The sequence below is a fragment of the Tubulanus polymorphus genome, chromosome 2 (assembly GCF_964204645.1).
Source record: "Tubulanus polymorphus chromosome 2, tnTubPoly1.2, whole genome shotgun sequence".
Lineage (NCBI taxonomy): Eukaryota > Metazoa > Nemertea > Palaeonemertea > Tubulaniformes > Tubulanidae > Tubulanus > Tubulanus polymorphus.
Genome location: NC_134026.1, coordinates 3,777,767 through 3,791,394, shown reverse-complemented (window position 1 = coordinate 3,791,394; position 13,628 = coordinate 3,777,767). Strand labels below are relative to the sequence as shown.

Sequence of the window (13,628 nt, the reverse complement as noted above, 5' to 3'; positions counted from 1 at the left end):
TAATTTACGTATAAAGACACATTTATTTAAATAAAACCGATCAATATTAACAAATATACATTCATTTTGTGAAATATTCGCATCTTGAATAATAAACTTCAATTTCCATTCATATAAAACAATTTCTCATTGATTGACATATATTGGTAGTGTGATAGTGGACAATTTTACACGGTTGTGACTACAAAAGAAAATGTTTAAAAACATCGCATTATATATGAATAGTCTTAGAGACTAGAGCCTTAAATAATTACTGTTTGATTACCGACCTTGAATGAGTTAAAACTACATTCAACAAGGAATTATCCATGATCAATCATCATTCTCAAAAATAACATATATCAATGGGCTTCTGGTTTTTTACTTGAGCTGAATAAATCCTCACGCACCTAAAATGTAATTTACACACCTAGTAAATTAAAAGTATTGATCAAAATGAATATGCAAAACAAAACAAAAATTCATGTATATCCTATATGATAGCACACTTCACCGGACAAGAGGAATGTATGACGGCTTGATTCTGGGCTTACAGAAATCACTTTGATTTTAAGATTTTATTTGCAACACATGATTTTTTCATGGCAACAACACTTAGCAGGGCTCGCCATGACAGTTCCACAGTTGTGAGTTATTGTTAACTCCGTGTAAAAATCAATTCATTTTCAATGAGTTAACTCTAAGAGTCAAAAAATCTTGACTCAGGACTGTGGAACTGGGTCCACTGAAGACTAAGCTCATTTCTCTCAATCCATATATTTTGAAACCAGGCCCGGAAAGTTGTTTAAGAGGAAGTTTTCACAACAATACTGATACGTATCAATAATTTTCAGCCATCATCAACACAACTAGTGCCGACCAGCCTGTGAACGGATGCGTGCCCTTACCCTCGCCAGACATATCGTCGTAATTTTCCCATATATACCCTGTACGTTCGTATTCTTTGTAGATATTTTTTACGATGTTATCGCGTAATTGTTTATAGATGTCTCGAGCGAGATTTTGACTAGGTCCTTCGACCGATGCATAGTGATTTAAAGCGCGTACGGCTAAGTAATTCAAATTTATCCATATATTACCTCGCCAATATGGCGGGTCATGTTCAGTGTTGAACTTTTTATAAAACGGCGAATTTCTCGCCAACGAACGCAAACCGTATGGCGTCCACAACAAATCCGGTTTCGTGATATCCTTCAATATCCTATTCAATTTCGGGGAATTGGGTTCTAGTATTTGTAGAAGAAACGGAAACAAACTGACGTAACCATAAGAGGTGATGAACTGAGGCTTAGGTTCTTGGAGCACAAATCTTTCTTTAGGTAAATCGATGTGCTGGGGAGGAGCGTGGCCCGGTTGGAGGTTTTTAGGCGGTTTTGGACGCTGTAGCCGAGCTTGATCGGTGTGCAGACCATAATCGCAATAGCGTTGAGTTTTCGGACACCAATGAAACTCGTCTAATAGTCTGTTGTCGGTAAGCATATTGTAAGTTGCAATGTACTCTTCAGAGTTTTGACCTAAGGACTTGGCAACATCTGCCATAATCCCAGCAGCTAAAGCCATCCAACAGCGCAGATCTACATGTCGTTCATCATCGGTTGGATGTGACGCTCTGGGATAATCATCTAAACCAGATGTCAACGTTTTTGGATTCAGTTCTAATTTAGTTTTTGCGTCTCGTCCGTGCCACCGGTACGATGACACAGTTGAACCGGACTGCGTAACGTTATACCAATTAAACCAAGCTTTCAAACGCGGAAACAGATTTTCTAGATACGTCTTATCTTCCGATTTCGAACTTTTAATCATTTCTTTCACCAACTGCTTCAGCGGCAAGAAAAATGTCGGAGGATTAGCGTTGAGGTTTTTTTGAACGACGAATTCACCGGGAACTCGCGCCCGAGCTTCATCGCCTAAAATCTGTTCCCTCGGTATCCACCCTTCAACGTTCATCAAATCTAACCAGTGACCGATGATATCTTTCGATATTTCGGAATTCCACTTACTTATAAGAAGATTATGAAACCCTTCATCCCATAAAAAGCCGCGAGGAAAGAATGATCGCGATGGTACCCCGGTATAAAGAGCAGATTGCCAGTATGATATTGGTTTTTCATTGTGAACGGACTGAACAATTGAAGACCCATAAAAGTACCCGACACCTCCTAACATGTTACTAAGCGCCGCTTTCGCGAATGCTATTTCTTTGCTATTGTACCCTGCTTTTTCGAGTTTAAACACATTTTCAAACTTCGAATGAAAATCTTGTTGATGTTTTTTGAACGAACGAGTGAACGCTTTTCCGGCGAGTCTTTCGCGACGTTCACTAACGCTACCGGACTCAAATATGACTTCCATTTCAAATGGCACTGGTGTAGTCACTTGAAACGCTATAATATTCTCTTTACCTACATGTTCTCTGGCCATCACATGACCACCTAAAGCTATATACTGCGATTTAACGCTTTCATCATATTGTTTCAGTTCAAAACTGTTGAATACTGTGTCTTTAATATCTTTCAAAGTCGGCGCGTATGAATACAAATAATTCAAAGCTTCCAACTGGGTCGAAGACGTCGTGAATTCCATCTTAAACTCTCCGAGGTCTTTCGTTTTACCGCTGATCCCAACCAACTGCTTTTTCTTGACTATAGGCTGCAAGATTCCTTCTCCATCCAGTGCAAAGTAGAAGATCAACGAAAGAACAGACTTTTCACGACCTGGCTGTAATAAACGTAAAAATAGCGACTTGATTATCTTAACCCGATCAGAGTTGACTAATTACCCTAAAGTGCTGAAGTTGATTTGAAATTTTAAAAAAAATTCCACCCCAGTGCATTAAATAACAGGCATGTAATGTGTCTACACTACTCTGCAGTGTATTGTAAGTTACTAATTTTATTTATTGTTTGCTATGTGCTGGCATCTTTCATCTGAGATAAAAACTAATTACCAATTACATTAATATCTTTGGTGCAGTGTACTAGCAAAGGCCATCACCAAAGGGTTAAACGCAGTATGAAATTGGTAATTTTTTTGCTCACTTACCGTAGATTTAGCAGATATTTTTGCGGTCCAATCACCGCCATGATTGCCACCTGGCTGCTTCACGAATTTCGTTTGCAATTCGAAACCATCGTCGACTATATCTTGGACGCCGAAATTGATGCCGTCGTGTTCAACCCAGCCGTATTTGCGTAGGCCATCACCGTGATCGCACCAGTGACGTAGTTTCGGCTGTCCGTGTTGCGCAATCCACATGAGACCAGCGACGGGCGAATTGGGACTTCTGGTTTTCATTCCGAAATAGTTTCCCGGCCGGTACGAGCCCCAGAATCTCCGTGGATCAACTGATGCAGATGTCGCGTTGTGAGCAATGATAGGAATGACACCAAGTGGTTTCCTTATTCTTTCTTTCAACACGTTTTGGTAGATTACATATCCAACAATCATAAAAATGCATAGAACTCCAATTATTCCGAAGATGATCCTGAAATCATCTAAATTCATCGCAGCATTCTGTTTTTTCTTCTTTTGCTTCATCAAGTTTGGTAAAGACGATTTATTCTTGGTTGGTGGGGACTTTGCTTCTTGTGCATCTGATTGGTTTTTCTGGGTAGCTTGTGTAGAACCTTTAGGATTATTTCGCTTTCTTGCTTCACCTTTTGCCATTGTTATGATTTTGAAATATTGAGCAAAAAATAACTTGTCTTTCTCAGCTGAGTCCGAGTCCAAACCCTACAAATAGTGTTACCTTATCAAGTAGCGACATTACTCTAGCTATAGATCTAATGGGAAAGCGAGTAAGTACTAAATAATTTTGCAAACTAATTTTTCTAGTCCAAAGGATTGAAATACATTGTTATCACTGGATGAAATACTCACATTAATCAGTAAAAATCAACAAAACGATAATTAAACACGATTACGTGTTACACCGGCAGCCATGACAGTACTCCTCACCGATGCAGTACTGTCGTGCCTCTACCGAAATCGGATATAAATTCAAATACTTTTTGCGACTATAAATAAAGTAATTGATTTGAAATGATAGCTTAGACTAACACAAATGAAAATGTTGTGAAATTCAGTAGATCAAAGGTAAAAGTGCAAATATTATTATCCCGAATATTCGGACACCGGAACGGACCAAACATGTACCAGGTCACGGTCAGCTGACTTCCTGTATCGATGATTTTGACATGAAATCGAGAGATCGTAAATCGATTTGGGGCTGATTATTTTATGATTGACTATTGCTGTGATTGATTATGTGAGTATGTGGCGTGAACATCTGTTTCAAAGTACTATGAAATTATTGTTAAGCCTCAATATTCGTTCGTATTTTTGGCCTATCCGTAAGTGAAAGTTGGTCAGATGTTTTAACCAGTAGCAGTGACTCACCACCAACCTGGCCTGTCCATGCTCACTTTTTCTTGGTTCAGGACCTAATGCACCTGCAAGCGTACTCAATTTCTAAGGAAATGATTTTTGAAATTATTTTGAAACCTTAAATGCAGATTGTAGGTGGGTGGTTTTCTCTTTCTTACCCTAGTATATGGTGTTTAATCATTGCATTGGTGTTACATGAATTATAAGCAAGATAAAAAACCTGTTGGCCATAGCCTATAATCTTAAATGGCCTTATCTTCTATTTGTATAAAAAGATATGCACAGTCACGTGAAATGTTTAAACCATTTCAGGGAACGTACATGCTGAATTGAATGCGAGGATCTGACCGTATTGAAAACTAAATCATACTTTTCCGTTTGCAGATTAAGGTTAGGAGATTTATATCGACATGGATGAAGAAGCCGAAGCAAATGGCCAAGCCAGTACCGCGAGCTCTGGTAGCATTTCAGAAACTGAACAACAGCTTTTTACTGTAAGTTAATTCTACAAGACGCTTGTGATTTAGCAAATAGGCCTATATGGACTGTGTACTTGAAATGTATTCTTCTATGCGTATTGCAGTTATGTCAAGAATATGACATGGTGAAGAGTCCCTCGGAACAAAATGAAACCAACAATAAAAATAAAACCCGATGCAAAGATAAAAAGATCTGCGGCGTTTGCGGTGACAAAGCTCTTGGATATAATTTCGACGCGATCTCGTGTGAATCTTGTAAGGCGTTCTTCCGACGAAATGCTCTCAAAGACAAGGTATATTATCATGAGTTATTTTAAAAGTCGAAATAAAAAAAATCTCGGAAGATTAATTGTCGGTCTTTGCTAGAGTTATTTCTGAATGAGAAATGCAGATTAAGCGTTATGCATGACATAAATTTATTATGTAAATGATATCCAGGTTAGGTGGAAATAGAATAACCGGAGGGGGGCAAGTTGCTTAAAAGTTGCTTGAAGATAACAGGGCCCGGTTCCACAGTCGTGAGTTAAGATTTGACCCCGAGTTAAAATATTGAAAATGAACTAATCTTAACTCAGAGTTAACTCTAACCCACAACTATGGAACCGGATCCTGGAGGAGAAATACCATAGTAACAATGAACACTCAATTGTCCCTATGTCTACTAACCACTGGTTAACTCTAAGTAACCTACTTTTGAGCAACCGTTAAGCGGGTTAGACTGTATTGGCCTTATTTATTGTTTTGTAGATTGTAAAATGTATGTTTAAAGGCAACTGCCAGTTGGATATAAATACTCGAAGATTTTGCTCATACTGTCGTTTGATGAAGTGTCTGAAAATCGGCATGAAGAAGGATATGATATTAGGTAAGAATTTGGCAGCAGACAGAGGAGTCGGTTTCAATCTTATGGTTATTTTATCGTTGGTTTGATAATTTTAATCTTTATTCGCGACGCATTGCACATAAATACCTCTTGACGTTTCGAACTCATTTCAGGTGATGCGGAGAAAAAGAAACGCCTCGAAAAGATGAAGAAAAACAAAATAAAAAGAGAAACAACTTCGAAAACGAAGATAAAATCTGAACCGGTGAATGTCATGTCGCCTTCGGAAGCGAGTCCGCCGAGTGTTCCCAGTTCGTTGAGTTCGACGCCCGTTCCCGACGAATTGTTGTGTCAATCTCCGATGCCCGTATTCAGCAACAGTCCGCAACCGTCGCGTAAACTCACCAACGACGAATACTTTCTCATTACGGAAATCGCCAACGCGTACGAAATAACGTTTACAAAACTCGACGAAAATCCGTCTGAAAATTCGTCGCTGAATCAGCTGGTCAACGCGTCCGGATTGATCGTGCGGCGTTTGATAAAATTCGCGAAACGACTCGAGGATTTCCTGCACATGAGTCAAGACTGTCAGATCTGGTTGTTAAAGGGCGTCGTTTTGAGCACGTTGTTTCTACGCTCGGCCGAACACTACAACCCGGAAAAGGACTCGTGGATAACGCCGAACGGCGAAATACCGACGATCGTGTTGAAAAAAGCGACCGGTTACGTCGAACTGCACGAAGAACACGTGAAATACTGTCAATCGTTGAAACCGCTGATTCAAAACGATACGAACATAATGGGAATAATGCAGACGATATCGTTGTTTTCGCCCGATCGGCCGAATATCCGAGAACGAGAATCGGTGTCGAATTTACAGGATAAATACATGTCATTGTTGAAACATTATCTGGAGTCTCGGCATTCGTACGCGCACGCTCGTAATTTGTACCCGCGTTTACTGAGCAAACTCGACGAACTACAGCAGCTGACAGAGAACCACGGTAAAGTGCTGTTACACGTGAATCCGAATGAAATCGAGCCTCTGATGCTGGAAGTTTTTGACCTGAAGTAATAAATGGGATATGTCGCAATGATTGTAATGCATCAGGATCCCTATAACTCCTTGATTCCTTAAAACTTCTTCTTAATGGAAGATGCTTGAAACTCTTTTGATTTGAACATAAATGTCAAGAACTCCTTTAAAACTCATTCAATTTTGAGAAATAGGGAAAAAGATATTTTTAAAAGTTGTTCATTGAACTACGCCTAAATCAGTACAGTTGGAACAAAGATCTTTTTGTTACCCTATTAGGTGGTTACCGAATTAGAAACTTGAGTTTGGGTAGTGTAAAGGATAAAAATAAAGGTTTTGCTTACAAAACCATTGAATTAATGGTTTACTGACATAAAACAGTACCAATTTAGGAGGAGTTAACAGAATTTAGGATATAAAAGTGATGCAGACGCTTCCATGAAATATAAAACTTTCTCCTTGAAAACTCCTTATATCCAGGAATGATCGATCTGTAGGGATCCTGTGTATGTTCGTATAGTAAATTAATATTGAATTCTGGCAGGTTAGGCGTGTATAGTATGAGTGTATTTTACTAGTTTCGAGGGTGTTCGGTTTTGTTCTGTATCTTATCGTCGAAGAGTGGAATGCGTGAAGAAGAAAGAAAGAGTGACGCGACCTTATTTTCCATAGGTCAAAGTGTAAGAAGGAATCACTCCTAAAGTGACAAATGCATATTAGCATGATCGATTTGATACTGTTAAATACATGTACTTATCTCGTATGAAAGAATTTCTTCTAAGAATGATTATTACTCATTGTCTCCACAATTTATCACCTGTTTACTGTTCAGTTGGAGCAGTGTGGAACTACTGTTCGTATTTCCCTATTATAGGCTACTTTTATATCCTGAATTTAGGTCTGTACGGCTCTATGATTTTAGTGGCAGATCCAGGGTGCCTCTTGCCTTAGACGAAACACTCGAGAATAAATGCTCATCATTTGCCCTGGATCCGTCCGTATAGAAGTGCATGCCATTTCATCACTGGAGCAGATATTGCCATGATATTTTACTGGGAGCAGAGTTTACTGAGAGTGAACCTTAATCCCTATTGTAACGTAATAAACTGCCTCAGGACCACTGTGCTATGCTATGTAATTAGAAAGTGAGCAGGATATTATGCATACAATGTATTGCGTACATGGGACCATTCATAGAGTACATTTTAGTGATTAAGAAGGTATTGTTATATACCTTACATAACAACTCTTATCAGAGGACACAAATTTCCCAAAAAAATTATTTTATGAATGGTCTCGATTTTACCGGTGTTAGTTATTATTGAGTCTGATATGAGAGATCAATTTGTATTACTATTGTTGGTCCACAGAATTACATTATGATAGCCATTGATTGAATAAAGGCTTTGGCTGGTTTTTGAAATCGCTCGCTTTTTGCTTATGAAACGTATAGACGACTAGTTCTTAGATATTGTCCTTTTGTTTTATACCTGTTTATTGCACGAACGCAATCACATCAAGTGTAAGGTGTTATTTGAATTATCTACAATTCAACTAGGATAAGCAAACTGATAAAAGAAAGCTGGTCCCCTGAAGAAAGTTATTATAAATTCACAAGGTCGTAGTTGTGCAAACAGATCTATTGCTAAGCGTATGGCAATAGATTCGTGAAGGCCTTTTGCATATAATTTGCATTCATCAGCATTAATTCGTTGTAGATAAAATGTATGTTTTCGCATTTCGTTATTCTAAGTTATTGGCCCTAAATTATTTGAAAATGTGGTCCAAAATATTCTTTGAAATCAGCAAAGAATTCAATTGCCTTTCCACCATAGTGACTTGAGAACAATGTAATATAATTCATAAGTAGATGAAGTGTGCTTTATAAAGTGTGTAAGGTATGTGAGATCTGACTGTCATCATTACGTGTCTTACGATGAAATATTTGTTTGTCTGGTGCTTCCAGCTTTAGTTTTACTTCCAAATTGTCACTTCGTTTTTGTCCTGCTAAAAATTATTTTTGAAATACTTCGATACGTTGTTATTATAACTCATCACTGTCTTCTACTGCTCAGGAAAATTACATTTCGAGTTTGAAATGAACATGATTTACCCTAGTTATATTCAGATGAGAATTTCGTCTTCACGTTCATGAAAAACTTAATCTGTAATATGAAGTACATGTACGTGTATTTTGTGTAGTCAACTCAGAAAACTGCTAGAAATCGATGAAGATTTCTGATTTCTCAACTCGGTGAAATATTTATGGTAAACCATGGAATTTTACGAGCGCATAAAATGCCAAGCAAGACAAGAGTCTACTTAGTCAGTAAAGCCCACATACTGTGTGTATTCTGGATTCGCGATCATTTGTAAAGTAATGTCCAAAAACGTAAATCTAGAGTAGTTCATGCGAATTCAATTTTCATAAATTGAATCAAATCCTGATAAGCACAGGTTTATCTCTTGAGAAAGATTTTATAGATTTGTGAAAAGCACCTATTTTAGTATGGCTTGTTAATGGTACTATATATTATTACTGACTTTAGATAGAATACAAAGATATATATAGAGATATATGTATATGAATATGCTTCTAGTCTGAATGTGTTTATGATTTGTTGGAAGATTTTTGAATGAATGCAAATTTTATTATGGATCAATGCAAATATGCAATAAAGATACAACATATTTTTCTTTACTGAATTAGTTCTTATCTAGTAATGGTCGTCTTCCAAAGCTTTCCTGCTCTGTACTTAAGTTGAAACTTAAGAGTATCTGGCAAGTTGGGATATAATCAGATTCTATGCTACTCTTTAATTAACACATTCACTATGGGATGTTGCAGCCACCATTGCATTAGGTTATCCCTCGTACCTAGTCATTCAATATAGCCGTGTTCATTTGGGAGACTGACCTATTCAGTGTGCCATAACAATCTAGAGGAAAACTCGAAGCCAATATGGCTGCACCCAGGATCATCCGCTTAACAGCTTTCTCTGTAGATGACACCGTACTGAATTGAGCAAAATGAGCAGTTTCATCAGGCATAACAGATAACCAAAGACCAAGTTGACTTCCAGTCTTCGCAGCACAGCTCAATATGACTTGGAATGACGTGGTTCCTTGTTGATTAACCAATTATCTTCAAAACTGATCAGTTCTTAACAATAGCTACATACACTGACTGTATGTTGTGCTGTAGCTGCCAACAACTACAAGATATCCTCATGGTGTCCGAAAATAATTGCAGCAGTGAAAATGTAAATAAAGAAAGGTTCCAATAATATACATCTTTCACCCGTATCAAAGACCAGGCATCTGCAACTATAAATCTAAAATATAAATCTAAAAACACTGTATAGTTCGTTATTAAATCATTTATTTGACAGCACATTGTATTTTTATGTTAGATAGATCAAATTTTACAAATTTTTTTAATGATTTGAGACCTTCACTGCATCATCATCATATTTGAATGGAAGCAGAAATATTTATCTGAATAAGATGCTTAAATCAATATCATGTGAACCTTTCGACTTTAAATACGAACATCGCGTAGAAAATATACAAAAACGTTAAGGTTCACAGAATTTTTGAATTTCTGGTAGATATATAGACATATTCGTTATACAGTAGATATAATCTGAATACAAATTTGAATTGGAATGTGATTCTCAACACCTGATATGCCAGTTCACCACCAGATGATCGCTGATTATTTAAGAGATTTACCAACAGTTCCGTAATTAGTTATACATCGGGGAATATTTTCAGAATTTCTAATATGCCGCTGACATAAACGTATAAATTTACAATCAAATAAAACAATTTCATTGTAATGATTTATCTATTCATTGCCTTATAATTATCATTTTAAAATAAATCAGCTCTTTTTCGAGAACCTAAACTCCCAAATGAAGTCTCGAAAGCACATTCTTATTTACAATGCCAAAACGAAAACCTTAACGAAATGAAAATCTTGTCAAAACCGAACAAATGACCGCCATCACTGTGGTTTTGGTTGAGAAAACGACAGTTTAAAACTGTTAGACTCTGCAAAAATATCAAGTATGTTATTGTTTATTTACATAATTTTCAACCTAAAACATTTTTGGATACGTAGATACCAGTGCATTACGCAATTCCTCATTATCCCAACAGGTATACCTATACATAGTCAATGAAGACAATGCCAGTGCATTAATCATAGTTCAGTAGAGGTCTCAAGAGTGTTCAAGTAACAGTAATGAAATTCAAACATGGGTATAAATTCATTCTTGCGTAGCTCACCACAAAAATTACTAAGCAGATAAAGCAGTTAAATCAGACACTAGAAAATAATGAAAAGTCTTCTCGAAAAAAGATTGAATGCTTTTAGACATAAGCTGCCATCTCGTCCTCCATAGTCGATGGGCCCCATAATGTCAACTGGTCCTAGAAAAATACAGTATCTTTATGAAATAATAATAATGATAATAATAATAATAATGTCATACAATTGAAAAGAATTATTAAAGGCCAGCGAGATTAGTTCTAACTTAATATATCGTATTGCGACGAAGAGCTTTCGTCTGAATCTTACCTGAGGTAAATAGAGACAGATACTTGTCAGTTTGAATACAACAGCTGTGTTTTTTGATGTCTAAAATAAATATGTATCAAAGGTTAAAGCATAATCAGTTTAAAAATTATATCTTCTGATGAAATATAGACCAGTAGAGCAACCTTGAACTGACCTTCATAGTACACCTTTCCATGAAGAAGAAAATTGACTGTAGCACGTTGTTAATTATGAGACCCGATTTCTCTTTTTGAGTCAACAAACGTATAATTTGCTTTTCGTAATCATCGGAGTGGAATTCAAATACAACCTGTCAACAAAAAAAAGTATCTTTAATATCAAAGTACCTTTCATTTCTAAACATCTGATGGGGTTAGATTTGTCATTTTGTCAAATACAATAATCAGAGGTGGCAATTGTTATACGCTGTAATCCATTGTGGTCCCAACCTTTTTTTCGAACGAGTACATTTTGGCGTCCATCCAACTAGAATATTCGATAACTTAAAATGTAAACAAAATACCTGCAGCCGCCTGAAAGGTTCTTCCGATTCGCCTTTCCAGCGTGAAAATAGAAGACATTCAACGTGATCGATATCACCGCGAGGCCAAAGAAAAAAGTCGATCGTAGATGTACATCCAATAACATCCTGAACAACATAAACAAGACACATTTACAGTAGTAATTGTAAAGAAACTTCAAGAGATTTGACTCTGAATCCGAGAAGCCAAGATACCGATTCTTGATGCATATTCGCTTATCATTTTACCTTTCTCATTGGATGCCACCTATGGGCATGAAGTTGAACTACATCTTTCTGTAGCAGTTCGACGGAGCTTTCATACGAGTACGCTTCTTCTTTCACTCCTTTCAATATCGTATCCTCATAGTTATTGGTCATCACATTCACCACTTCGGCCATTTCGAACACCGCCGGAGATTTTTTCTGCGAATTAAGAAAAAACACTCTGAGAAAATATTGTTCTGAATATATATAGGTCGAGTCAACTGCACCTATCTCATATTTTGTTCCCAAATAGTACCTTATCTTTAAAGTGAAATATAGTGTACATCTTGTAGTCAAACTGGTCGGCTAACGATTCCCTTTTCTTGCGTAGTTGCTGCCGCAGCCTTTGAACAGCGTTTGATTTTCGCGAGCGTGGATCACTCATCCTGAATTTTGTGCTTCTGTGCGTTTTATCGACAAAATCGTGCTCCGCAAGTCCTAGAGTTTTTGTATGTTTTTTTAAAGCAGTTTTCGATACTGCAGCATTTGAAATATATAGCCTTTACCGCGCGTATTGAAATTTTTGTGCCGCAAATCACGAAGTCGTCACTAATAATGACATCCTCATACAAAACGCTTGTACGACAGTTAACAGTTTCGTGGGTTTTCTCTTCTCTCCTGGCAAAATAATTTTATGATGTCGAAATCTCTGACGTCGAGTAGTAAACTTGTAGTCTATATATCAATATGGCAACTAGAGACCTAATGTCATCGTGTCATATAAATATATATATATATATATATTTATACGTGCTATTTACAAAGAACTATAGAAATACAGAACAAAACGAAATGAATTTACACTTTACACAAAAACAAAGGTAAGCTTCGTCGACGATGTTGCTGTATAGATTCATTGCACGACAAGTAGCTTCATTTCTAACACTGGATTCTCATCTGATCAGGAAGCGAACGATATAATCCTATCTCCCGCGTACATTCAACCGTCTCGGCGAACCATCGCTGCTTCTTCAGATACTTATCTTTATTTCTTTCCTTACTTTTTTCCTTCCATTCTCACAGTCACTACTACTACTACGTTTTAGACTTTAGCTTTTTCGTGATCTATTCCCATTCTGGAGCTTGATTTTTGTAATTTAGTCTACTTCGCTTTGTTGTTGACGACTTATCTAAACGCGTTACTGGTGTTGACCTACGTTACAACTCGGTCTCCTTCAGTAATCTTCTTAATCTTATCGATTCAGACAATCCAGCGAAAAGTGGCCTATCTAAATTTGATATTTATGCATTCTGACAAGGGACGAATCATCAACGGTCGATAACAACGAGTTCTTAGATATTTAGAAGTCATCCTGAAGCAATAACTGATCGCCGCTTGAGCCAGACAACTTGGATAAACGCACAAAAACAACGGAATGTTCGCGTATCTCAAAAATTCAGAAGGGCAGCCATGATGAATTTTACTTCCGGGTTTAGTATAACCGGACAGCGAACCGGACTCTATCGACACCGGACCGGACCGCGTCATTAATTTGACCGTTTAATAATTCGTAATCAATTAGTCGGAGTTAGCAAATTACTAACAG

At 37.2% G+C, this 13,628-nt stretch overlaps 3 protein-coding genes across 4 annotated transcripts; 1 reads left to right on the top strand and 2 right to left on the bottom strand.

The window, feature by feature from the left end:
- Positions 1-41: 41 nt before the first annotated feature.
- On the bottom strand, positions 42-3,957 carry LOC141900748 (mannosyl-oligosaccharide glucosidase-like). Of its 2 annotated transcripts, XR_012618760.1 has the most exons (4): positions 3,883-3,957; positions 3,046-3,735; positions 270-2,721; positions 42-181 (listed from the first exon to the last, which is right to left on the bottom strand). XR_012618760.1 is itself a non-coding variant. In XM_074787773.1 (3 exons), the coding sequence occupies exons 2-3, from the start codon at positions 3,667-3,669 to the stop codon at positions 820-822; spliced, it is 2,526 nt and encodes an 841-aa protein (XP_074643874.1). In that variant the 5' UTR covers positions 3,670-3,735; positions 3,883-3,957; the 3' UTR covers positions 42-819. The 2 variants fall into 2 exon arrangements, 1 of the variants encoding a protein (XP_074643874.1); XM_074787773.1 differs by having other exon boundaries at positions 42-2,721.
- A 188-nt stretch (positions 3,958-4,145) lies between these two features.
- LOC141900644 (vitamin D3 receptor B-like) lies at positions 4,146-9,406 on the top strand. Its single transcript, XM_074787627.1, has 5 exons — positions 4,146-4,270; positions 4,774-4,883; positions 4,973-5,161; positions 5,616-5,733; positions 5,865-9,406. Exons 2-5 carry the CDS (start codon positions 4,800-4,802, stop codon positions 6,767-6,769), a joined length of 1,296 nt encoding a protein of 431 aa, XP_074643728.1. The 5' UTR covers positions 4,146-4,270; positions 4,774-4,799; the 3' UTR covers positions 6,770-9,406.
- Positions 9,407-10,124: 718 nt separating this feature from the next.
- Positions 10,125-13,490, bottom strand: LOC141900648 (uncharacterized protein C6orf62 homolog). The gene is made up of 6 exons (XM_074787630.1): positions 12,338-13,490; positions 12,064-12,240; positions 11,818-11,943; positions 11,470-11,604; positions 11,316-11,375; positions 10,125-11,167 (listed from the first exon to the last, which is right to left on the bottom strand). The coding sequence occupies exons 1-6, from the start codon at positions 12,464-12,466 to the stop codon at positions 11,108-11,110; spliced, it is 687 nt and encodes a 228-aa protein (XP_074643731.1). The 5' UTR covers positions 12,467-13,490; the 3' UTR covers positions 10,125-11,107.
- Between the last annotated feature and the right edge of the window lie 138 nt (positions 13,491-13,628).

Coding starts and splice junctions, on each gene's coding strand:
- LOC141900748 (XM_074787773.1), bottom strand. CDS start 3,669: ATGGCAAAAGGTGAAGCAAGAAAGCGAAATAATCCTAAAGGTTCTACA. Junction 2,722..3,045: donor AAATATCTGCTAAATCTACG/GTAAGTGAGCAA, acceptor CGTTTATTACAG/CCAGGTCGTGAAAAGTCTGT.
- LOC141900648 (XM_074787630.1), bottom strand. CDS start 12,466: ATGAGTGATCCACGCTCGCGAAAATCAAACGCTGTTCAAAGGCTGCGG. Junction 11,605..11,817: donor AACCTTTCAGGCGGCTGCAG/GTATTTTGTTTA, acceptor TTTTGTTGACAG/GTTGTATTTGAATTCCACTC. Junction 11,376..11,469: donor TGGAAAGGTGTACTATGAAG/GTCAGTTCAAGG, acceptor TATTTATTTTAG/ACATCAAAAAACACAGCTGT.
- LOC141900644 (XM_074787627.1), top strand. CDS start 4,800: ATGGATGAAGAAGCCGAAGCAAATGGCCAAGCCAGTACCGCGAGCTCT. Junction 5,162..5,615: donor GAAATGCTCTCAAAGACAAG/GTATATTATCAT, acceptor ATTGTTTTGTAG/ATTGTAAAATGTATGTTTAA. Junction 5,734..5,864: donor GAAGAAGGATATGATATTAG/GTAAGAATTTGG, acceptor AACTCATTTCAG/GTGATGCGGAGAAAAAGAAA.